Here is a 24,880-nt window from a genome sequence, read left to right as displayed (position 1 = left end):
ACCGAGGACCGGAAGGGCGGGACAGGCGGGGCGTCCATGTTGATGCTGTACTGCTTCCCTCCAGGGACGCTCTTCCGCCGGGAACGGCTTGCGTGGTACTCTGGAGAAGGGGAAAGAGAAGGCTGCATTTCACTGGCCCGCTGGAGCCACAGCGGGGCTCTTCCTGCCGCGCCCCGCCCCACCCCGGACGCCTGGGCTCTGCTGCTGCACGGCACCCCACGCCCAGCCCCGGCCTGCCCGGAGCCAGAGCCCCGCACCCGGACGACGGACCAAGGATGGAGCAGAGGGGATCTGCGCTGAGCAGAGCAGGCCGCTCAGAGGAGCCGCTCAGAAACTCAGCCACGGAAGGGGGGCTTCTCGTCGGGACTGGGGCGGTGTGGGGGTTCATCTCGTCACCAAGGAAGCCCCCAGCTCCTGCCCCTTCTCTCCTAAATGCCGTGACCCATGAGGGCGTGGGGTGAAAAAGGTGAGGGGGCAGCAACGCCTGCATCAGCACGAGCAGCAGTGCAGCGTCCCCCTCCCCGGGCCAGGGACCCCTCTGGCCACACCCCCTGCCCCCAACGGACTCTGCCCCGGAATAAAGGGGCCACTTCCCCATGCGCATCATCGGAAAGAGGGAGCCAGCCCCACAGGAGCATTTGGTCTTCTCCAAGCGGAGTGTTGTATGAGAGACCGCCGGGGCACACGCACGCTACACACACAACACGCGCGCATTGCGTCTGCCTGAGATTGTGAATGAGCAGCGGGGGGGGGGGGAGGAGAAAGGTTCACTGGTGGCGCCTCCTCCTCAGGGGCAGGGAGGACACGGAAGCCCCAAGCAGGAGAATGAATTGGCGTCAGAGACGGAAATAGCACCATCACAGAGGCTTGCCTGCCTACCCCCCCCCCGCTGCAACAGTCTACTAGCCCCTCCCTGCTTTTCAGAGGACAGTCATCAAGGACGGCCCACACCCACAGGAGTCCCAGCTGAGGCTGAACTCCAGAAGGGCAGGCTGGATCTCTCCGACCAGATGCAGTATCTGATCCAAAAGGGGGGTGGATGCAGAAGTGGGGCTGGCTGTCGGTGTGCTCTCCTTCCCCTCCTGGGGTGGCCAACTTTTTTTTTCTGGCACTGAAGCCACCGCTGCACCTCCACACGTGCAAGAGGCTGCACCTCTTGCATTTCAGTCTGTCACACAGCTGCTAAAGCCTTGGGAGTAATCCTGTTCCCCTCCTCCCACTGCTCCCCATCCCTGTTCCTGAAAATGATGTGGAGCATGTCCAAACGGCACCTTCGGCCACCTCCTTCTGCACCCGCTGCTAGCTGCCTGCGGGGTGAGGCTTCCTCCAGAGGGGAGCCACATGGATGCAGGGGCTTCCCTGCAATGTCCCTCCACCCCTGGCCATATGCTGGGCTGTCTCTGCGGTGGAGGGGGGTAAGGGAGATGGCAAGTCTTGCAGCATCCAAGCCTTCCTGCCGGGGCCCCCAAACACCCTCTGCTGCCGCACCCCAACTTGGCTCATAGCTTCTCCCTCCTCCCTCAAGAAGAAGCCAAAATGTCTAGCTCAGCACTCTCTTTCCAATGGTGCAAGAACATAATGATGTTTGTTTATTACATTTGTATCCCAGGAGCTCAAGATGGCTTCCATGGTTCTCTTCCCTCTCCATTTAATCCCCACAACAACCCTGTGAGGTTGGTTAGGCTGAAAGACTGTGACTGGCCCAAGGTCACCCAACAAGTTTCACGGCCGAGTCGAGATTTGAACCCTGGCCTCCTGGATCCAAGTCCAACCACTATGCCACACTGGCCCTCCTAAGGAGAGCCCTGAGGCTGGATCAGGCTAAGGGGAGCCCATAATAGTTCACCCAATCTCGCCGGTGGCCATCGCTGCCTCTGGCGGAGGGCACTAAGGGAGTGGCTTTACCCTGCCACTTCTACGCCAGAGCAAAGTGCCCTCGAGCCGGGGCCCCATAGCATCCCCAGCTGTTGTGGGTGGGCTGATTCTCCTGCACCCTCTTGGACACCATCCAAGCCCCCTTTCCTGTCCTGGAGCCAACATGTGACCAAGTGACCACAAGGCCTCCCCCTACAGCTTCTCTGGCTGCACCAGGCCCCACCACCCAACCGGAACCTTCCAGGGTGCCATGAAGCCAACAGGGCCCAGTTCCGCCTGATAAGGGGGGCCTTCTTTCTGGGCACATGAACCAGCACTTCTGGGGAGTCGTCATTTATTTATTTATTAAAATATTTATAAGCCACACTTTAGCTAAAAGTGTATCAAGGCAGCATTACAAAATATAAAAACATGATAGAATTAAAAACCCCACATTGTGAAAACCAATAATAAAAGCATCCATGAAATGCTGCATTTGTTGGAAAGGAAAATTCATGTTAAAGGCCCTGCCTAAAAAGTTCAGTTTCCAGAAGACATCCGAAAGGAAGGAGGGGTGGTTCCTGCCAAGCCTCTACAGGCAGAAGTTCCACAGGGAAGGGCCTGCCACACTAAAGGCTGGAACCACCAACAGTCAAGCAATCCTTAAGGAACTTTAGGCCAAGCTGTTCAGACCTTTGTGAATTAGCACAAGTACCTTGAACCCGGCCCAGTAGCAAATTGGCAACCAATGCAACTCTTCCTACAGCAGGGTAACAGGCTGCCGGCAATCTGCACCGGTGGAGCCACTGGCTGGCAGGGAAGAGGGCAACCCCCCAAGAGGGCAAATCTCCCCAACCCTGTGGGCAGGCCAGGGGGCTTTCTTTCCCATCTAAGCTAACTAGGGAAGAGGTGGGCAGCCCATCAGCTGGCGGTCTTTACAAACCATTTAACACCATGATCTCTAAGGGGCCTACAATGAGATTGACAAGAGACAACAACCATAAAGACCAGTTGCCTCAGGCCAGTGGCCCATCTAGTCCAGCATCCTGTGGCCAAATGCCTGCTGAAATGGTGTTTGCCCAGCCCCCAGCCCTTGCGAAAGAGTCCTCTGTGCATGGGGGGAGGCAGTGGTGGTGGTGGGCCTCACTGTACTACCCATGTGGCATGGGAAAAGGCATTCTGCATATGCTCTAATGTCTCTAAGCCTGGCTGCTGGTTCAGACCACGGCGAGTTCAGTGGCCAGCCAGCGCCCCCAACAGGAAGCCCCAAGCAAGGCACCAGCAGCCGTACCCTCCTCACTCATCTCCCAACCCCCAGCATAATGGCTCCACTATTGATTCTGAGCAACTGGTGCCCAGCAGCACACGCTGCCTCCGACAGGGGAGGGAGAAGACAGCCATCCATCCACATTGGGGGCCCTCACTGCCTCTTGTGGGAGCAAATTCCACAGCTTAACTCTGCACTGCATGAAGGAGGACTTTCTTGTGTCTGTCCTGAATCTTCCAACTTTCAGCTTCACTGGGCATCCACAACTTCTCCTGTTGTGAGAGAGGAAGGAAAACTTCCCTCTGCCCATTTTCTCCACGCCATGCATAATTTTATACACTCCTATCATGTCCCCCAACTTGCTTTAAGGCCCCAAATGCTGCCATCCCCCGGATCATCCTGGGTACCCTTTTCTGGCCCTTTCCAGCTTCACAATATCCATCATATCATTTCTGAGTTGCAGCAATGAGATCTGGGCCGTGGACTCTTAAGTGCAGCCCTTCCTTCTTCCTTCCTTCCTTGTAATTATTTCACGCCTGCCAAGATTTCATGCCTGGCCTTCAGCAGAGCTGAGCTCGGGACTCAGGCCTTTGCCAGAGCTAAGGGGCTGACAGGACAGTACACGAGGGGAGGGTTCTGCCACCCTCGGGGTCCCTGATGCATCTGGAAAGGGAGGCCGGCCAGGGGTCGCTGCTCAGTCCTGGCCCCCGCCCCCCAAAGGGGGCTCGGGCACATCTGCTTGGAAGCAACTTGCAGTGCTAACGGGTGGGAGTGGCGATTATGACTATGGTGGTGGTGGGCCAGGGGTACCTGGGTGAGTTGGGGGGCTCAGCAACGGAGGGTGCGCCAGCTCTCTGGCAGGATGGAAGCCTGCATGGAGAGACCCAAAGCCCCAGACTGGAATTGGGTCCCTCCATACAAGCAGAAGCGCAGACACAGACCGCCTGCGGAGCCAAAGGAGGAGAGGGCTGCAATCAGAAAGGGCTTGACTCGGTCTTCCTGCAGCAGAGGAGACCACTGCAGCGCCCCACAGCACAGCTGGTTGGCAAGCGGCTACCCTCTCCCGCCAGGGACTCCTGACTCTGTTCCCACCCCCCAGCCTTCTCTCTGCCCCAGACCTCTCTGGTGCTCTCCCTGCCAGCCAGTTGCCACCTGCCTCTGGTTCCCCACCCCCTCGGCCAAGGCCAGTCCAGTAGGGGGCAGAGGAAGATGGGGGGCAGCTCCATGGTGTATGTGTTTGAGAGAGGGAGGAGTCCATGCAGTGGGCACCGCTGGTCCTCCCTGCCCTGAGGCTTCGCAAGGAGGACCCACAAAGTGCTGCCTCCCCACTCTTCCCCTCCTGGCTCGGGGGTGGGTGGGTTCCTCTACCTCGTCCTGCCTTCTGCCCCTTGATGCCTCCCTGAGCAGATGCGGCTGCCCTGGGAAGGGCACTGGGGGAGGGCCCAGACCAGCCCCCACAAGGGGCAGGTATCCCCCCAACTGTCTCATGTGAGCCACCTGTCCCCGCCTCCGCCTCCTCTTCCATGTCCGCCAGCCGTCCACCCATCCAACAGCACCTGGCCCTCCACCAGCTGCTCTTGCACTTTCTCGGCCCTTGCCTCCACTCCAGGGCACAGGCCATCATCTCACTCTCTTCCTTCCTCCGCTCACTGCACCCCTTGCATAAAACATGCCCCATGGCCAGCCCAGCCAAAGCTGCATCCTACACATCTGGCCTGCTTGGGGTCACGGGGCCTGAGAAAGAATTGCAGGGCAGGGGGGTGGAAATCTGGGACACTGCTCAGAAAAGGGCACGAGAATGATCAAGAGGATGGAGCAACTCCCCTACGAAGAAAGGTGGCAGCATCTGGAGCTTTTTAGCTTTAAGGAAAGGTGGGTCAGAGGCAACAGGATAGAAACGGATAAAAATTATGAGAAAGTGGACAGAAAAAGCTTTTCTCCTTCTCTCATAACACGAGAACTCGTGGGCATCCAATGAAGCTGAATGTTGGAAGATTCAGGACAGACAAACGAAAGTCCTAAGGCAGTGATGGCCACCAACTGGGATGGATTTAAAAGAAGATTAGACACATCCATTGAGGAGGAACAGGCTGTCAGTGGCTACTAGCCATCATGGCTACGTTTGGCCTTTAGTGCCGGAGGCAGGTTGCTTCCAAATACCAGCTGCTGGTAGCCGCAAGAGAAGAGATTGCCTTTTCACTCCGGTCCTGCTTGTGGGCTTCCCATAATGGGCATCTGGCTGGCCATGGTCAGAACAACGCTGTGGCCGGATCCAGCGGTTGCTGCTGCTGCGGGGCTCTTACGCTGCCTTACACCCACCTAGACCATGGGCTCTTCTGGCTCCTTACTGTCTGCACTGACCGGCAGCAGCTCTCCGGGGCTGAAGATGCAGGGATCTCTCCCAGCCGTGCTCGGGGTGACTCCAGGACCGAACAGGGATCTTCTACTGCAAAGCAGACTCCCACCCTCTGAGCTCAGCTCAGATGAGGAAAAGCATCCAACACCCAGACAAGACCAGAGGTGCTTCCAGGGTGCTGCAGCTGTAATGTCCTTGCGGCAGAGACCTTTCCTCTTGGGGGCACAGCACTGTAGCCCTCTAGTTAATTATTTGTGTGTTAAACAAAATTTATATACTGCATGAATGTACAGACCTCTAAGCAGTTTCCAAAAAAAATCAAAATTATCAGCAACAGTTAAAAACAAGTAATTAAAACATATTTAAAACAATTCAAACAGCTACTGACTAAAAGACATTAAAACAGATCCACATCTAAATACAGAGGATGCTATTGATCAATTATTAGTTAATTTTCAACCATAAAGAAGAGGGGCAGAGTTGTTGGGGGAGGGGGCAACTCTGGGTCATCTGAGGCCAGTCCCAGCCCTACTGCCCCTTCTCTCTCAACACATACCTGTTAAAAACTCTATTATTGCTGTCATCATGATTATTATCATTATCACCTCTTTGCTTTGGTCACAGGCAACTGGACTGGACCAGCCAGACACCAGCTCCCCACGGGCATCTACAAGTCAGCGTCTACCCTTTTGTGCCACGGCAGCGTGCCAAGTCCTTTAAGGCCCTGATCAGCCTGGGAAGTGCCTGCGCTCCCCCTGGGGTCAGCCAAACGTGCCCTTCAGCCGCTTCCTGCTGTCAGCCTCCCCCTTGGGACCTGTTAAGGCAAAAGCTGGCTGTGGTGGCAGGAGCTGCTCCCCAAGGCCAAAGCAGCCCCACACCTGGGGGATGAGTCCCTCCTCTGTTGGCCAGGCTTCCCAGGGTTTGCAATAATTCCTCTACTCGAAGCTCCCGCCTGTTTGTCTGGCTTCAGGAAGAGGAATGGAAGCTGGACATGGGGCTGGTGGGCTGGGGCAGGAGGGTGCAGGGAGGAGGTGCAAGCCGGCCACCTCCAAGGGGGCACCTGCTCCCTCTTGGGTAAAAGTAACCGCTCAGCTGCTCCAGATGCTGCAGGAAAGGCCAGGCTGGGTAGGATGTTCCTCAGCACATCTGTCCATAGAGCCTCACTCTCCTGCCACCTCACAGCACATGCTCAGAGGCACCCTTGTCTCCATGACTTCTGTGCTGGTTCCTAACACTGGAAATGCCTTTTGGAGCATAAGGCCTGCTGGCCCCAGGATTCAGATCCACTCCCCACCCAGGCACCTTCAAGAAGCCCCGGGCCAGTTGGAACGAAAGCCGGCTGCTCCAGCAAGGCTCTCTCTCCCCCATCGCCTGCTATCCACTTCTGCCCACACAGAGGAGGGGGACCTCCCTCCCTTTCCTAGCCCGGCTCTCCTGCAGCCCGAGAGAGCCGCCCGATCGCTCGCCCGCCCGCAGAAATAGCCACCCGTGCCCTGCCGCCGCCTCGCTCACGCCCGCACGGCTCACGCCACCCTCCGCACCTCCCCGCTCCGCGCGAGAGAGGCCTGCGCACGCGGATGCGGACGCACGCGCATATACACCCCGGCTTGCCCGAGGACCGAGACCCCGCAGCAGCGCGCAACTGCTCTCTTGCGCAGACGCCGCGGCCTCCCCCCGACCGGCGATGCCAGCCAAGCGCCCCCTGCGAGACCGCGTGGCCCAGGCGCACCTAGCATGCCCGCGCTAATTGCGCCTGCCCGCGCGCACACACGTGCACAGGCGCGTGCCCGCGACTCCCCGGAAGCCCTCCCACTCAAACGCGCGCCCCTTCGCCCTGGACAGGGGGCTCTCCCCCGCCCCCGCTGGGCGCCCTGGACGGCACGCGCTCACACGCGCTCGGGCGCTGCGCCCCTCCCCGCCTGCTCTGCCAGCGCACGGAGGAGCCCAGATGCCGCCGCCCACGCAGAGCCCGATCCTGCGGCGCTTACCTGAGAGGAGCAGGAGGAGGAGAGGGGCGCCCCGTCGCCGCTACGGCTCCCGCGCCTCCCGGGTGGGGCCCATCCTGAAGGCCCCGCGTGGGTGGCGGGAGGGACTGCCGGCCCAATCCTGGGGCTCCATGCAGCCGCCTGCCTGGCTGCCAGCAAGCCGGGCGGCGGCCCCCGCTGGCGCCCGCCCGCCCAGCAGCAGCAGCCGCAGCGAGCCCGCCGCTGCCGCTGCCGGAGCTGTCCCCGACGCTGCTGGCCTCGCTCGCTCCTGCTCGGTGCCGCCCGCCCGTCCGCTCCCCCCAGCATGCCGAGCTGTTGTTGCTAGGAAACGGGCTCGCCTGTCATCAGCCGCTCGCTCGCAGGAGCACCAGCCCGGGCGGGCAGGCGGGCGAGCGGCAGGCGGAGGCCCAGCCGAGGAAGCCGACGGGCCGGCCAGGGCGGCTCCCGCTTGCGCACCCGCCGGCCCGGACGCAGAACAAGGCAAGCACGTGCGCCAGGCCCGACCCGCGCGGCGCCCCATGCTCCTCCAGCAGGCCGTGCGGCGCCCCGAGGCCACGGCGATGGCCGCAGAAGTCCAGGCCCTGCGGGGAGGGGGGAAGCCCCTCGCCCCGCAGTGAATGCGCAGCGGCAGCCTGAAGACTCAGGAACGGCCGGCGGCCCCTTCCTGCCAGAGGCGCCCGGCACAGGCCTCTCCCCGCGGCCGGCTGGCTTTGCGCAGCAGGAGGGTGAGGCCTCTTCTGCATCCCCCCCCCATTCTGTGCGCTGTTGGGCTATCCACTGGGAATAAAGGCCCGTTGCCAGGTGGGGATCGCGAGTCGGGGCCTGCGGGCAGAGCTGGGCGGTGCGCGTCAGGAAAGTGTAGCAACGCAGCTGCTTGCCGTGCCCTTGCTCCACAATGAGGGCCAGAAGCGTGCTTGCTCTGTCCCACCGGCACAAGAGCCACGCAAACTGCAATGCTGGGCACGGGAGTGAAAACGCCCCCGCCCGTTTGCAAACCACCAAGCCTTGATGCAAAACCGAGATCGCCCCTGCCCCCACACATTCCCCCCACTCAGGCCCTGAGCACGTGACCTGCCTTCTGGACCGGCTCCCAGTTCACCTGAGCCTTCTGCCCCGAAAAACCTCTCAACCGACCCGCACCTTAGAAGGCAGAATTGCAAAGCCAGCAAAGGAGATTTGGCAGCTGCAACAACACGGGGAAGGGGGAAGGTCTTTCCTAAGGTCCTCCGGAGACGGGCAGGGCCCAGGGGTGCCTCATGGGAGGGGGCTGCCCCCTCCCAGCGGGGTCTTCCCCCAAAATGAGGGAACCCGGAGCCGAAACCTCAATACTGGCCTCATGGGGGGGGGGAGTTGTCCCATGCAGGGAGCAGCACTTTCTGTGCTGATGACGAGCAACGGGCGTTCGGTAGCAGGAGATGGAGGGGGAGCAACAGGGGGAGGGGCCAAGCCAGGCGGGGTTGCTCATCTCCGCACACGCCCCGGAGTCGTCAGACGCTCTGGCCAAGCTGGGTCAACCGGGGTCACGGCGGAGGGAAGGAAGGGCCTTGCGGAAACGGGGCGGAGGCCAGGAGGGCGGCTGCGCTGCGGGAGTTCGGCAAGAGCCCAGAAGGGGGCGCTGCAGGCCCACAGCAGGAGCGCGGGGGAGGGGCGCGCCCCACAACGTCCCTGGACCCGCCTGTCTCTCCCTTCATCTCTCGGGGTTGCCATGGAAACCTTTTAAGCCAACTTCTCCGGGAGACAAAATCTTTTTTTAAACCTCAAGCAAAAAAGAGAAAGGAAGGGGGAGGGGGCTGGTGGGGGAGGGACACACACTGCACCCTCCCCCAGCCACGGCGGATGCGCCCAGGCCGAAGTGGGACCTGCCGGCCAGAGGCGCGCGCGCCCCCATCTCCTCCGCCCACGGCGAGGCGCTGAGGAGGGGGAGGCAGGCCGGACGCGGGACCCTCGGCTGGGCAGGCAGGCCCGCCGTTCCCCCACTCTAGCAGCCTGGCGGCCAGCCGCTGCCTGCAGTGAGGGCGCTTGAGCCAGGACTCCTGGGTTCCTCCTCACAACCCTCCCCCCCCCGCGCACACCACCCACGGAAGGCCTAGGACTGAATAGCGCTGGCTGGGAAGGCATCCAGAGAGCGAGCGAGGGTTCCTATAGCAACAGTTGTCAAGCACCCATGAGTCGGTACCTTTCAATGGAACTTGCTATTATGGGATGGGAACTGGATTGGGGAGCTCTCGAGTGAATAGATGAGAAACTGCCGGCAGTGGGTCACGGGGGCGCTGCTGCAGGCGCCCCGGAAGGCTACCCACACACACATCACTGCCCCCAGGTTGCAGGAGAGAACACCCCCCCCTCTCTCTCTCTCACACACACACACACACACACGCACACCCTGTGGGGGGAGGGGGGCTCCCTCAGCCTCACCTGGACCTTCCTAAAGCCTGGGAGGCAAGGGGCCCGGTGGCTGGAGGCAGGAGAGGAGAGTGCTCCTCTTGCCCTCTGCTCCTGCTTGCTTAAGGGCTTCCCCCAGGAGGGATCTGGTTGGCACTGAGGACTAGAGGGGCCACTGGCCTGGTCCAGCAGGCATTTCTTATGTTCTTATAGTGGGGGTCAGAGGGGGCAATATTATGTGGTTCCTTTTCTCCAGAGAGACAGTGTGGCATAGTGGTTAGAGTGTTGGACTACAACCTGGGAGACCAGGGTTTGAATCCCCACCCAGCCATGAAGCTCACTGGGTGACTTTGGGCCAGTCACTGCCTCTCAGCCTCAGAGGAAGGCAATGGTAAACCCCCTCTGAATATTGCTTACCGTGAAAACCCTATTTATAGGGTCAGCATGAGTTGGGATCGACTTGAAGGCAGTCCATTTCATTTTTCCCCCATTTGTCCAGAATTCAACCAGCAAGGAAGGCCCACTACCTGAAGCCCATTCACCAACCCCTTTGCTCTTCAAAATGCCAGCTTTGAATAAAATGAAAGAAATAAGCCTCTAGCTCTCATGGCATAGTGAGTGAGTGGAGGATTTGGATGAGAACATCAGAAGGGCTCTACAGCAGCTGGATGAGGCCAAAGGGGGCCCTTTAGCCAAGCATCCTGTTCTCACAGTGGCCAGCCAGATGCCCCAAAGCCCACAAGCAGGACCTGAGTGCGAGAGCACCACTCTCCTCACTTGTGATCCCCAGCAAATGCCCTTTTCTGAACCTTTTCCAGTTCTACAACATCCTTTCTGAGGTGAGGCAACCAGAACTGTACACAGCAGTCCAAATGCGGCTGCACCATAGAGTTATACGAGGGCATTCTGATATCGACAGTTTTATTTTCAGTTCTTTTCCTAATGATCCCTAGCATGGAATTCCGTGAGCGTATATGTGAAATTAAGATTTTTTGCTCCAATATGCATAACTTTACACTCCTTTACATTGCGTTGCATTTGCCATGTTACCACCCACTCCCTCAGTTTAGAGAGATCCTCTCAAAGCACTGGGAACTGCTTTTTAACTTGTTCATAAATGATTTAGATTTGGGGCAAGCAGTGAGGCAGCCAAGTGTGTTGATGATACCAAATTCCTCCTGCTCCCTGACTGCTTAGCCTACTCCCTTGCCCCACTGCTATGGGGCAGATGAAAGGCATGGCTCTCCAGGGTTTTAGGCAGGGGACACTCCCAGCCCTACCTGGATGCCACCATGGATTCAACCCAGGACTTCTGCAGGCACTCTCCTACTGAGCTATGGCCCTTTCCAAAACTGGGGAGACCCAGAGTCACCATGAAGTCAGCCATGAAGCTCACTGTTTGCTATTGCGCCAGTCACCATTTCTGAGCTGTCCTACCTCACAAAGTTGTTGTGAGGATAAAAGGAGAGAACCTTGTACACTGCCTTGAGCTCCTTTGGAGGAAATATAAAAAAGCCCACCCTAGACCCATTGGTCTGCGACAACCACTGCCTGGTTGCAAATGCCCCCTTTTTAGGGAAGGTTATTGAGAGGGTTGTGGCGCAGCAATTGCAAGTGCTCTTCAATGAAACAGATTGTCTTGACCCATCCCAGTCTCAGTTCAGGCCTGGTTATGGGATTGAATTGGCCTTGGTCACCCGGATGGATGATGATCTTTATCGGAAGGAGGACAGGGAAGCGCAACCCTGTTATTCTTACTTGATCTCTCAGTAGCTTTTGATACTATTGACCATGGTATCCTTCTGAGCTGACTTGGTGAGATGGGTATGAGGTACTGTTTTACAGTGGTTCCAATCCTACCTCCAGGGTTGTTTTCAGAGAATGGTGGCTATCTTTTGGCAGTTGTGCTATGGGGTGTTGCAGGGTGCCATCTTGTCCCCCATGCTGTTTAACATCTATATGAAGGAGATTTGGGGTGAGGTGTCAGCAGTATGCTGGCGGTACCCAGCTCTATTTCTCTGTAACATTTGAACTGGGAGACGCCGTGCAAGCCATGAACCGCTGCCTGGACTCGGTGGTGGGCTGGATGAGGGCCAATCAACTGAGTCTGAATCCTAGCAAGACAGAGGCACTGTGGGTTGGTGGTTCCCGAGTTCAGATAATTGGTCAGTTGCCTGCTTTGGATGGGGTCGTACTCCCTCTGAAAGAGCAGGTTCGTAGTCTGGGGGTGCTCCTGGTCCATCTTTGTCACTAGAGGCCCAGGTGACCTCAGTGGCTAGGAGTGCCTTTTACCAGCTTTGGCTGGTAAGACAGCTGCGGCTGTTTCTGGACTGGGATAGCCTGACCGCTTTTGTCTATGCACTGGTAACCTCCAGGCAGGATTACTGCAATGCGCTCTATGTGGGGCTGCCCTTTAGGTTGGTCCAGAAGTTGCAGCTGGTGCAAAATGCAGCAGCGAGACTGCTCACTTGGGCAAGGTATCACCAACATGTCACCCCACTGCTGAAAGAATTGCACTGGCTGCCCATTACTACTGGGCTAAGTTCAAGGTTGGGACCAGGATACCTGAAAGACCGTCTTATCTCTTATATACCCAGTCAATCACTGTGCTCTGCAGGTGAGGGACTCCTGCAGATACCATCTTATCACATAACAACAAACAACCCTTTGGAATTCCCTCCCATTAAATATGAGACAGGCGCATCTCTGTTATCTTTTCATTGCCTACTAACGACTTTTCTCTTTCAACAAGCCTTTTAAGTAGAGACCTTATCCCAGTCTGCGTATGTGTTGGAATTGCTTTTTTAGACATTTTAAAATATTTTTTAAAGATGTTTTTAAAAATGTTTTGGTTTAATATGTTTTAAAGTCTTTTGTGTTTAAGATGTTTTAGAGTGTGTTCAGTGTTTTTCTTTGCAGCCCTGGGCTCCTTCAAGGAGGAAGGGCAGGATATAAATGTAATAAACAAACAAGCAAATTGCAAATGGTCAGTGGGGACCAGTGGCAACCAGCGAAGCCTCTTGGAAAAGCCATCCAATGAGCAGTGAGTCTGGCTACTGCCAGACAACAAGCCTTTTAAGTAGAGACCTTTTCCCACTCTGCATCTGTGTTGGAATTGCTTTTTAAGATGTTTCTAAAGCTTTTTTAAAAAAAAAATGCTTTTAAAGATGTTTTAATATACGTTAAAGTCTGTTTTTAAGATGTTTTAGAATGATTTTAGTGTTTCCATTTGCCATCCTGGGCTCCTATTGGGAGGAAGGGTGGGATTTATAATAATAATTATTATTATTATTATTATTATTATTATTATTATACCTTGAAGGCCATGCAATCCCATTTCTAAGCTGATAGTGCTGGACCCATGGCTGGGAACACAGGGAGCTGCCTTACACAGAGGTAGATCGTCCGTCCATCTAGCTGAGTATTGTCTGCACTGACTGGCAGCAGCTGTCCAAGACTTCAGGCAGGGAGTCTCTGCCAGCTCCACATGAAGATGCAGCCTGTGGTAACTGAGCCAGGGACCTCGGCATGCACAGCAGGGGCCCTTCCACTCCACTGTGACCCCATCACACCCTCAGAGTGGAAGTCCTGGCTGTGGTGGCTCTGGCTGACCAGCACTTTGCCCATGCTCAGGAGGACCCCCTTCTTCTTCCTTGTCCAAATGTGTCCTTGTGGGCTCACATCCACACACCCCATCCAGGGCCCCCAAATGACACCTCCGCATCCATCCATCCACACAGCCCCTCTCCCTGCATCCCACTTTGATGCCGGTGCCGCCATGTTTCAAGAGATCCCTTTAGAGCTCCTGTGAATCCCTTTCTCTTTTAAAAAGAATGAACAATTTGGTATCCTCCACTGCTCCATGGCCCCATCTCCATGATCTGCCCACCCACAGGAACTGGGGCTGTGCGGGGAGCCCAAGTGAGATGCAGTGCAAAGCCCCATAGAGCCGCTGACACTCTTGCCCCGGCGTGACCCGCACTGGGGTGGTGGTGGAGGAGGAGGGAGAGTCCCACAAGGAACAGCACCCAAGCAGAGAGCATGGAAGGGAGACTGAGGCATGTTCACATCCTGCACCGCTGGAGGGGGGGAGGGAGGGGGATCCCACACACACCACATTGCTAGCAAAGGCACAGAAGTTACTTTTTTTGTTTTAGCTTGGTCAAATGTTAGCTTATTTGTTAGCCTATAGGGAAACCCTTCAGGGTTAAACATTGCAATATAAACTTCGTTATAATCAAATGTGTCTTAAAAAAAAAAAGTAGAGCCCCACAGAGAATCCACTGGGGCTCAGAGGGGCAAAGTGGCAGTAATGGGGTGGGAGGGTAATGCATGACACATGTGCACACTAAGTCCCCTACAGCCATGCCCCTCAGAGGGATTTAATAGGGGGGTGCACTGTTCAGTAAAACACATGGCCCCTCCCACCTCCAGAAGCCCCTCCCTCTGGAACAAGCTCCGCCTTCTTTGAAGAACCTGCCGAGGGCCACCCAGGGTGGTGCGTGATTCCACACAAGCACAGCAAATGGATGTTTCCCTGAGGCTGCCAGTCAGCCACCATCAGCTCAGGCCGCATCAGGGAACATGTGGAGTTGAGGTATTTTGTTTCATGTGTTTCGAATGGAAGTTCTGTTCTGTTCTAGGAGTTTTCAGAAGAGGGTATCAGTGCCTGAAATAATTTACGAATAATTTTGTAATGATGATACTTATTAAGAATTGTAAAACCGTTTCTAGCTTTTACAACATTTACATTTGATGAGTATTGTATTATGCTGTGTATGTTCTGTGGTTTATTATGCTGTAAACCACCCTTTGGGTATAGGCGGTATCTACATTTTGAAATAAATGTCTAAGTAAATAAACTGAATTTGAGGCCAAGGTACCATTGCCCCTAATATGCATCGCTTTACGCTCCCTTTTGAGAGGGCATCTGGAGGTATCAGGAGGCTGCTGGGTCAGACCAGAGCACTGGCTAAGGCCACCGCAGTAGCCAGCCCGATACCCCACAGGGAAGCCTACAAGCAGGAGATGAAGGCACCTCTCCCCAGCAACCAGCATTCAGATTTGCATGAAGTGCCCCTGAGCCCACTCTGGGCAGTCCTGCAGAGAACTGGGACGCTCCTCTGCAAGGGATCACTTGGATCAACCACCGGTGTTAGGAGCACTTTCAACACAAGAACAAATCTTTGAAGAACAAATCCTGCCAGATGAATCTTATCTCATTTTTTGGTTGGGTAACCCCCCAGGTAGACTGTGGGAATGCTGTGGACATAATATATCTCGACTTCAGCAAAGCTTTTGACAAAGTGCCCCATGATATTCTGATTAGCAAGCTAGCTAAATGTGGGCTGGATGGAACAACTATCAGGTGGATCCACAGTTGGCTACAGAATTGTACTCAAAGAATGCTTATCAATGGTTCCTTCTCAAAGTGGGGGGAGGTAACAAGCAGGGCACTGTAGGGCTCGGTTCTGGGCCCAGTACTCTTCAACATTTTTATTAATGACTTGGATGAGGAGGGGGAGGGAACACATCAAATTTGCAGATGATACAAAATTGGGAGGGGTAGCTAATACCCTGGAGAACAGAAACAAAATTCAAAGGGATCCTGAATCACCCCCGGGGGGGGGATTCCACACACACACACGTACAGGCACACACCACCAGCACCAGCAGGATCCACCCAGAGCTCCTAGCAGAATTGACTGTGGCCCACTCAGAGCTACTGTCCCTCAGCCCTGCCTCCCAATCTGCTGGGATCATCAGGTACTACAAGACCCCTACCCCCACTTTCTTTGGTGTGATTCAACCACTATGTGACCCTCCAGCTCTTCCCCCCCAGATAACCCCCCCCCCCAAAATGCAAGCTGGGAGCAGTTGCTTCTGTGAGTCCCTACCGTGCTCTGGGTGGGGCCGCCCTTCCACAGGGACGCTGACAGTTCGCCGCAAAAGCTTGTTCCGACCAGGATCCCGTTGGCGTTCTCGAAGGAGCAGGGGGTGAATCTGGGGGAGTGGTAAAGAGGCAAAAGAGCACGGTGGGGTGGAGACTTAGCACCCAGGAAAAACCAAACCACTTTCTCCACCTCCCACCACAGTCAGCCTCACACCCAAACAAGTTTTGGAAATTCTGCTGCAAACACAGGTGCTACAGCAGACACACGCGTGTGAAGCTCCCGGAGGAGGAAGAGGAAGAGGAGGAGGAGGAGGAAGAGATGCCACCACAACTCAGCAAGGGTCTTCCTGATCCTCGGCAGGTTTGACAAAAGCAACTAGGCTAGGAGTCAGTCTCGTAACAGCACCAAGAACATTTATTTATTTATTTATGATTTGATTTATATCCCGCCCTTCCTCCCAGCAGGAGCCCTGTATTGTACTGTCTCCTGGGCGGGGGGGGGGAGGGAGGGAGCAAGTCTTCTTCCAACCCTCCCCTGCTGCTACCTGGACCTTTCTTTCCATCTGCAGACACTGCGGATCGAACCTGGGAACTTCTGCAAGCCCCTCCTGCGCAGGCCTTGAGAATGAAATATCTGCCAGGCACTGGGAGAAGCTCTCTGCACTTTGGACTCTCTGCCATTTCCCTCCCCCTGCCCCAAGAGAGGCTCCGAGAGGCTTGAGGCTGGCTGGCTTCCTTCCGGCATGTCAACAGGCCTGGTGTGCCATGGGCTCTTTCCCGTGGGGCTCCACAAGTCCATGTGTGAGCCTTGTGGGGTCTCTAGGGCTCCTCGGATTTTTCGCCAACCCCCCCCATAAAATATGGGGGCAGCAGAAGCTCTTCTTCCAACTCCCAACAACAACAGCTACTCTGCATAGAAAAGTTAACTTTTCCACTTTTAACTTCTGCAAGCAGCCGATCAGCATATGAAAAGAAAGGAATGTGGCACCCGCCTGCTGGATGGGTAGGCAGGATATGGCCCATCATCAGGGAGGCAGAAGAGGGGCAGATGGGGATTTAGGAGAGGGGGGAGGGTAGTAGCATAACTGGGCTGGCCAAGGCCCTGCCCTCCCCAGGAGGCAATCTGTCTGGATGTCATTCCCTTACAATCATCTCTGACTTGTCTCAACCTCAGTAACACACTCACACACACAAAGAGGTTTTAAGCTTTTCCCAGCTGTTTCATGAGCTTCATTGAGAAGTGAGGCATAAACTGATATATAACTGCCCTTCGGAAGTCAGCAGGGGCATTTGCAAGGAAACCCTAGGGGCACCACACTCCCCTTGCCCCATTTCGAATTGTTGTTGACCACAAGCTGAATATGAGCCAACAGTGTGATGTGGCTGCAAAAAAGGCAAATGCTATATTAGGCTGCATTAACAAAAGTATAGTTTCCAAATCGTATTAGTTCCCTTCTATTTAGCACTGGTTCTGGGCACCACACTTTCAGAAGGATGCAGACAAACTAGAACGGGTTCAGAGGAGGGCAACAAAGATGATCAGGGGACTGGAAACAAAGCCATATGAGGAGAGACAGAAAGAACTGGGCATGTTTAGCCTGAAGAAGAGAAGACTGAGGGGAGATAATAGCACTCTTCAAGTACATGAAAGGTTGTCACACAGAAGGGCTCTTCTCAATCGTCCCACAGTGCAGGACACAGTTGCAGGAAGTCAGATTTTGACTGAACATCAGGAAAAATGTCCTGACAGAGCGGTTCATCAACGGAACCAATAACCTAAGGAGGTGGTTGGCTCTCCAGCACTGGAGGAGTTAAAGAGGCAGCTGGATAGCCACCTGTCAGGTTTGGTTGGATTCCTGTATTGAGCAGGGGGGTTGACTTGTTGGCCTTACAGGCCCCTCCCAACTCTACTACCCTATGATTCTATGAAAGCATACCCAGCAGGTGGCTGTCCAGATGCCTCTTGAATGCTGCCAGTGTTGGAGCTTAGTAGAGACAATCTCCTCCCTGGATTTCTGGGGTGCTTGGCATGATGAAACAAATGGGGTGATGACTAGAGCAACATTGGCAGAAGAATCAGGGCGAGTTTGACTGAATAGTCAAAGGTTGCCGCACAGGGGAGGGTCGGGATCACTTCTCGATCGTCCCAGAGTGCAGGACATGGAATAATGGGCTCAAGTTGCAGGAAGCCAGATTTTGACTAAACATCAGAAAAAACGTCCTGACTGTTAGAGCGGTACGATGATGGGAACAATGACCTGGGGATGTGGTGGGCTCTCCAACACTGGAAGCATCCAGGAGGCAGCTGAACAGCCACCTGTCGGGCATGCTTTAATGTGGATCCCTGCATTGAGCAGGGGGTTGGACTGGATGGCCTTAGAGGCCCCTCCCAATGCTACTATTCTATGATTCTCTGTGGCCTTGGACAGCCTTGGATGCCAACTCTCATCAGGCCCAGCCAGCATGAAGGTACGACATTGGGGCTGAAGGGAGTTGAATTCCAGAATTTCTGGAGGGCACCAGTTTGGTGAAGGGGTATTGCCTCCACCAGTTGCCTATCCCTCATTTAAGGGCTGAGTCACTGAGGCAGGCAGGTTAACTTTGGGAAAGAGAGAGGGTCCCACACAGGATGAACAGGCTGGGAAGACAGCCTGTTCTATGCTGAGGTCGTCAGAAGGGGCCCTTTCGGTAGTTCCATCACCCTCAGAAGCTCAGGGGGGGCTCCAGGAAAGGGCCTTCTCTGGGGCAGCCCCTAAGTTATGGAATTACCTCCTCACCGAATGCCAAAGATGCATCTGGCCTTTTGGCCCTTGAGATGTATGTTTTCAGGACCAGCCCTACTCTTGTGGTTTGAATCTGTTACAACTGGGGGCTGGAACGGGAACAGCTATGCTTACCCTGGGAGCAAAGGCCAAAAAGGCAGGGGCCGCCAAGGGTTAAAGGAGTCTGGGCTCAAAGAGGCTGGATGCAAGGGAGGGCTCCCTCAGGCCGTCTTGGGGGAGTTGTGGGGCTTGCCTGGATGTGGGGCAATGCCATCTCTTCCTCCCTCCACCCCTCGTCCACCACCTTGCACATGGACAGCTCAGGACAGGCAAGGGCATCCCAGCATGTCTGGCTTCCCAGCGATATTAAACCGCGGAAGTGCAACGGACTCGCCTGGCGGGGAGCAGCCAGGAAGGGAGGAGAGCTTTGATCCTGTGCAGTTCCTGTGACTCCTTCAACATGGTCCTGAAAAGCCAGGGCTGCTGCCCCCTCGCCCCTGGCCCCAGTGCCACCCAGGAACACAAACCACCCCCCAATGCCCCCCAGCCTCCCTCCTGGCTTCTCACCTCTTCTTCATCCAGCATCAGCAGCTGGTTCCCGGAGATGATACAGAATCGGGGGTTCCAGGGGCGGTCATAAGGGGAGTGCATGTACTGGACACGGTGCATAGGGGGGGCTCCTCGCACATCTGCATAAAGAAAGGGGAGAGTTAAAGCACACCCCTCAGTCCCCAGGCAGTCCCAAGGCCCCCATGCACACACTCCCTCCCTCCCTCCCCAGTCTTGCAAAAATCACTTTCCATCTCTCTCCCACCCACTTACCTATCTACCTACCTATCACTGGCACCCCTCTGGCTGATATTCCACTTGCAACACACACACACACACGCTCTGTGGTGGCCCAGTTCACAGGGTGGAATAAACCTGCCCTCAAGGGCCCACAGGGGTGAGGGGCAATCACTACAACCACAACCCCAAGAGAATGACCAGCACCACCCAAACAGCCAGGCTGCAAGGAAAGAGCACAGGACAACTGTCTTATGCAGAGTCAGACCATGGGTCCATTTAAGGACAAAAGAGCGTAAGAAGAGCCGTCGCTTGATCAGGCCAGTGGCCCATCTCCTCCAGCCTCCTGTTCAAAGTGGCCAACCAGGTGCCCCCAATGGGAAGCCCTCAGGCAAGCAGGACCCACAGGAAGTGGAAGAGCACAATCCCCACCTCTGGTTTCCAGCAACTGGTTTCCAGAAGGATCGTCACTACAGTGGCAGAGCCCAGCCATAGTAGCCGCTGAAAGCTTTTTCCTCCATGAATGTCTAATCCTCTTTTCAAGCCATCCAAGTTGGTGGCCCTCACTGCCTCTTGAGGGAGCAAATTCCATAATTTAACTATGTGCTGTGTGAAGGACTTTCTCTTGTCTGTCCTGAATCTTCCAACATTCAGCTTCTCTGGATGTCCCTGAGTTCTTGTGTTATGAGAGGAAGAAAAGCGTTTCTCTATCCACTTTCCCCGCCCCATGCATAATTTTATACACTTCTATCATGTCACCTCTGCCTTGCCTTTCTCTAAACTAAAACCCCCAAATGCAGAGTAAGAGGAACTGAGAAAATAGCTCTAATGAGCCCAGTAATAGTCGTCATAAAAATGTAGGAAGGAAGCCAGGCCGTAAATCACAGGGTCTTTGTGGTCTGTGTACTAATTCCCAGAGTATGGGGAACAAATAGGATGAACTTGAACTCAATATGGGAGAGTAAATACGACATGATGGGTATAACAAACTTGGTGGGATGACTCTTATGACTGGAATACAGCAATTGAAGGATATCACTTGTTCAGAGAGAAGAGAAGGAATAAAAAGGGAGGTGGAGTTGTGTTCTGTGTTAAAAGTATATATCCCTGCACAGAAATACAGGAGGATGAACTAGGAAGCTCCACAGAGATAACATTCTCCTACAGAAAGTGGAGGAAGCGACCAGAGGATCAGCTATCCTGGACTTGATTCTAACCAACAGAGTGGTTGAAGTGGAAGTTATGGGAACTCTGGAGGAAAGTGACCACACTATACTTGAGTTCTTGATTTTAAAGGAAGCAAAAGCTGAGAGTAGCCATACGTGCACCCTGGACTTCAGGAAAGCCGATTTTAATAAACTCAGAACAATGGTAAGTAAGGTTTCATGGCTAGTGACCCTAATGAGAAAAGGAGTCCAAGATGGGTGCGAGTTTCTAAAAAGGGAAATTCTAAAGGCACAGTGGCAAACAATTCCGTCAAAGAAAAAAGGGAGAAGACAGCAGAAGAAGCCAATGTGGCTTCACAAAAAGCTTAGAGATGACCTGAAAACAAAAAAGGACACATACAGGAAGTGGAAAGAAGGCCAGAAGAGTACAAAGGAAGAGTACAGGCAGGTTTCACGGAATTGCCAGGATGGTGGAAGGAAGGCTAAAGCTGAGAATGAGCTGAGGCTAGCGAGGGATGCTGAAAGCAACAAAAAAGCTTTCTTCAGGTACGTCCATAGTAAAAGACAGAGAAAAGAAATGGTGGCACAGCTACTCAATGAGGATGGCAAAATGATGACAGATGACAAAGAAAAGACAGAAGTGCTTAATTCCTACTTTGGCTCAGTCTTCTCCCAAAAGAGGATTTATAACCCTCCCAGGAAGTTGAAGGAGCAGGATTGCAGCTTGCAACTCAAACACAAATCAACAAGGAATACCAAATCACTTTGAACCAGTTCAGACATGCAGGGCCCGATGCTCTACATCCTAGAGCATCCTCTGCATTCAAGGAACTGTCTGAAGAACTCTCAGAACCACTGTCCATTATCTCTGCAAAATTGTGGAGGATGGGTGAAGGGCCGGATGATTGGGCTAACGTATCTTCAGAAAGGGCAAAAGGGAGGAACCTGGAACTACAGACCAGTCAACCTGACATCAATCCCTGGGAATATTCTGGAGCAGATTATAAAGCAGTCAATCTGTAAGGACCTTGAAAATAATGCAGGCATTAATAGAAGCCAACATGGATTTATCAAGAACAAATCCTGCCAAACTAATCTCATCTCATTTTTAGATTGGGTAATCTCCCAGGTAGACTGTGGGAATGCTGCGGACATAATATATCTGGACTTCAGCAAAGCTTTTGATAAAGTGCCCCATGATATTCTGATTAGCAAGCTAGCTAAATGTGGGCTGGATGGAACAACTATCAGGTGGATCCACAGTTGGCTCCAGAATCGTACTCAAAGAGTGCTTATCAATAGTTCCTTCTCAAACTGGGGAGTGGTAATGAGTGGGGTACTGCAGGGCTCAGTCCTGGGCCCAGTGCCCTTCAACATTTTTAATAATGACTTGGATGAGGAGGGGCAGGGAACACATCAAATTTGCAGATGATACAAAATTGGGAAGGATAGCTGGAAGACAGAAACAAAATTCAAAGGGATCTTGATAAGATGAGGAATACATAGCTTAGCAATACTACATGCGAGAAGGATCTTGGAATCGTTGTTGATCACAAACTGAATATGAGCCAAGAGTGCGATGTGGCTGCAAAAAAAGCAAATGCTATTTTAGGCTGTATTAACAGTAGTATACTTTCCAAATTGCATGAAGTACTAGTTCACCTCTGTTCAGCCCTGGTTAGGCCTATCTTGAGTAATGTGTCCAGTTCTGAACACCTCGCTTTAAGAAGGATGCAGACAAACTGGAAGAGGTTCAGAGAGGACAATGAGGATGATCAAGGGACTGGAAACAAATCCCTATGAGGACAGACTGAAAGAACTGGGAATGTTTATCTATTTATTTATTATTTGATTCATATCCCGCCCTTCCTCCCAGCAGGAGCCCAGGGCAGCAAACAAAAGGACTAAAAACACTTTAAAACATCATAGAAACAGACCTTAAAATACATTAAAACAAAACAACTTTAAAAACATTTTTTTAAAAAAGCTTTGAAAACATCTTAAATAAAAAGGGTTAAAAAAAATATTGTTTGGGGGGGAAATGGTTTTAAAAAAACATACTGAAAAGCAATTCCAGCACAGACGCAGACTGGGATAGGTCAGTTTAAAAGGCTTGTTGAAAGAGGAAAGTCTTCAATAGGCGCCAAAGTAGGAATTGAGCACTTCTGTCTTTTCTTTGTCATCTGTTATCATTTTGCCATCCTCATTGAGTAGCTGTGCCACCATTTCTTATCTCTGTCTTTTACTATGGACGTACCTGAAGAAAGCTTTTTTGTTGCTTTCAGCATCCCTCGCTAGCCTCAGCTCATTCTCAGCTTTAGCCTTCCTTCCACCATCCCTGCAATTCCGTGATACCTGCCTGTACTCTTCCTTTGTACTCTTCTGGCCTTCTTTCCACTTCCTGTATGTGTCCTTTTTTGTTTTCAGGTCATCTCTAAGCTTTTTGTGAAGCCACATTGGCTTATTCTGCTGTCTTCTCCCTTTTTTCCTTCTTGGAATTGTTTGCCATTGTGCTTTCAGAATTTCCTCTTTTAGAAACTCCTACCCATGTTGGACTCATTAGGGGTGCTGGCCACTTAACCTAACTTACCATTGTTCTATTAAAATCGGCTTTCCTGAAGTCCAGGGTGCACGTATGGCTACTCTCAGTTTTTGCTTCCTTTAAAATCAAGAACTCAAGTATAGTGTGGCCCCTTTCCCCCAGAGGTCCCATAACTTCATCCACCAAGTCAACTCTGTTGGTTAGAATCAAGTCCAGGATAGCTGACCTCTGGTTGCTTCCTCCACTTTCTGTAGGAGGAAGTTATCTCCAACACAGGTCAGGAATTTTCTGGAGGGTTCGTGTTTGGCAGAATTTGTCTCCCAACAGATATCGGGATAATTGAAGTCCCCCATTACTTGCAAAAGTGTCATCCTCGTCTTCTTCTCGATTGGGTGGTCGGTAGTAGACTCCAACCACCACGTTCCTTTTATTCCTTTCCCCCTTTATTTCAATCCAGAGACTCTCAGTGGAGCTACCAAGCTCATCCTCCTGTATTTCTGTGCAGGGATATATATTTTTAGCATACAGTGCGACTCTGCCTCCCTTCTGTTCTTTCTGAACAAGTTATATCCTTCAATTGCTGTATTCCAGTCATGGGAGTCAATCTATGTGAAAATAAGTTTTTTGGGGGTCAGTATCGCCAACACTGGCTGGCTGCCAGCTCTCCAAGCCTTTCTCCAGCACTGCCTGGAGACCCCAGCAACACTACCTTAGGTAGTGAAGTCATATCTAAGAGTGGTGACACTGGGAGTCATTGCCAGAGCATGTTGTGCTTATTGAGAATAGTGGTATGAAGTTTTAATCTATTACTTAAAAAATCTGTTCCTTTCTGGGACCTTCTGCGTGCAGGTTCTCTCCCAGGGAGCTGTGGCCCTTGCGAGGGAGGGAGGGAGGGAGGGAGGGAGAAGGAGCTCCCCCCCCCAGGCACCACCACCCATCCCTGCAGCTCAGGTCTACAATACCTACCCCCCTCTGAAAACTCGAAAGAAGCTGCAAAGTGAGCTGTCAGTCTGCTTGCTGGGTAGGGCTGGAGGGGGATCAGCCTCTTCCCCCTTTGACCTTCCCTCTCCCCACAACCACCAGCTGGGGTTTGCTTTGTGGAATGTGTTGGGGAGGAGGGCACAGGAGTCTGGCTATGGGCTTGAATGGGTGGTGCCCTCCAACCCCACACTGGTTGCCCCCCCACCTAGATCAAGGCATCCCCCTCCCGGGCAGTGCTCCCCACTCCCCACTTGCATTGGCTAGAGGCATAAGCGGGGGGGGGGTGAGAAGGTTCCGCAAGCTGAGACACCTGCCCTGCTGAAGCAGCAGCCCAGAGCCAAGGCTGGGATCATGCCTCACTTGCCAAACAGGCTGGCCACCATTAGCCGCGGAGGTGCCAATGGGCCGATGTCACCGACTGGGGAACCTGATGCCATGACAGGGGCAGAGCTGGGGAAGGTCGCAGGGGTGGCGGTGGCAGCAGCAGCAGCAGGAAGAGGTCCCAGCAAAGGCTGGCACCCCAACCATGCCGCCATGCCTCCTTCAGCAGTCTCCTGGTGCTGGCTCTGTTGCCTTGGAGAGATGAGCTGCACGGATGGCCAGTAGTGTGGGAGGGGGGAGGAAGAAAAAGTCCTCCCTCCCTCCCTCCCTCCCTCCCTCCCTTCCTCCTCCTGCCTGAGCCTCCATTTGGAGAGGGTGGAATCTCCAGTGGGGGTGGAGGATGCGGAGTTGTGTAAGGGCCTTGCTTGGCACCAGGCTGCCCTCCCGTGGCAAGAACAAGCCCTCAAAGATTGAGACGCCTCTGTGTATGTGTGGTGTGTGTTTGGGGGGTGGGGGGCTTCAGACAGGTCACCCTGATGGTAAAGGCTGCAACCTTTTCTGCTCCCAAGCAAGAGGAAGGCTCCA

The 24,880-nt window shown here is 53.8% G+C and overlaps 1 protein-coding gene across 13 annotated transcripts in view; it reads right to left on the bottom strand.

Annotated features, from left to right (window-relative positions):
- SYNGAP1 (synaptic Ras GTPase activating protein 1) overlaps positions 1-24,880 on the bottom strand; it is an 89,571-nt gene that overhangs the window by 44,280 nt on the left and 20,411 nt on the right. For 11 of the 13 annotated variants that reach the window (XR_009761763.1, XM_061621614.1, XM_061621603.1 and 8 more), the window contains exons 2-4: positions 19,067-19,188; positions 15,742-15,847; positions 3-100 (exon numbers count right to left, since the gene is read on the bottom strand). Coding sequence is in view for 12 of the 13 variants with exons in the window: in XM_061621603.1 (XP_061477587.1) it covers positions 3-100; positions 15,742-15,847; positions 19,067-19,188 (326 nt within the window). In the remaining variant the exon portion in view is untranslated. Of the gene's footprint in view, positions 1-2; positions 101-5,440; positions 5,458-7,465; positions 7,630-15,741; positions 15,848-19,066; positions 19,189-24,880 lie in introns of those variants that run through there. The other 2 variants (XM_061621610.1, XM_061621611.1) reach the window with 2 other exon arrangements.

This window comes from Rhineura floridana, chromosome 3 (assembly GCF_030035675.1).
Source record: "Rhineura floridana isolate rRhiFlo1 chromosome 3, rRhiFlo1.hap2, whole genome shotgun sequence".
Classification (NCBI taxonomy): domain Eukaryota; kingdom Metazoa; phylum Chordata; class Lepidosauria; order Squamata; family Rhineuridae; genus Rhineura; species Rhineura floridana.
Note: the sequence above shows the minus strand (reverse complement) of the source record. Positions and strands in the feature narration are given on the sequence as shown.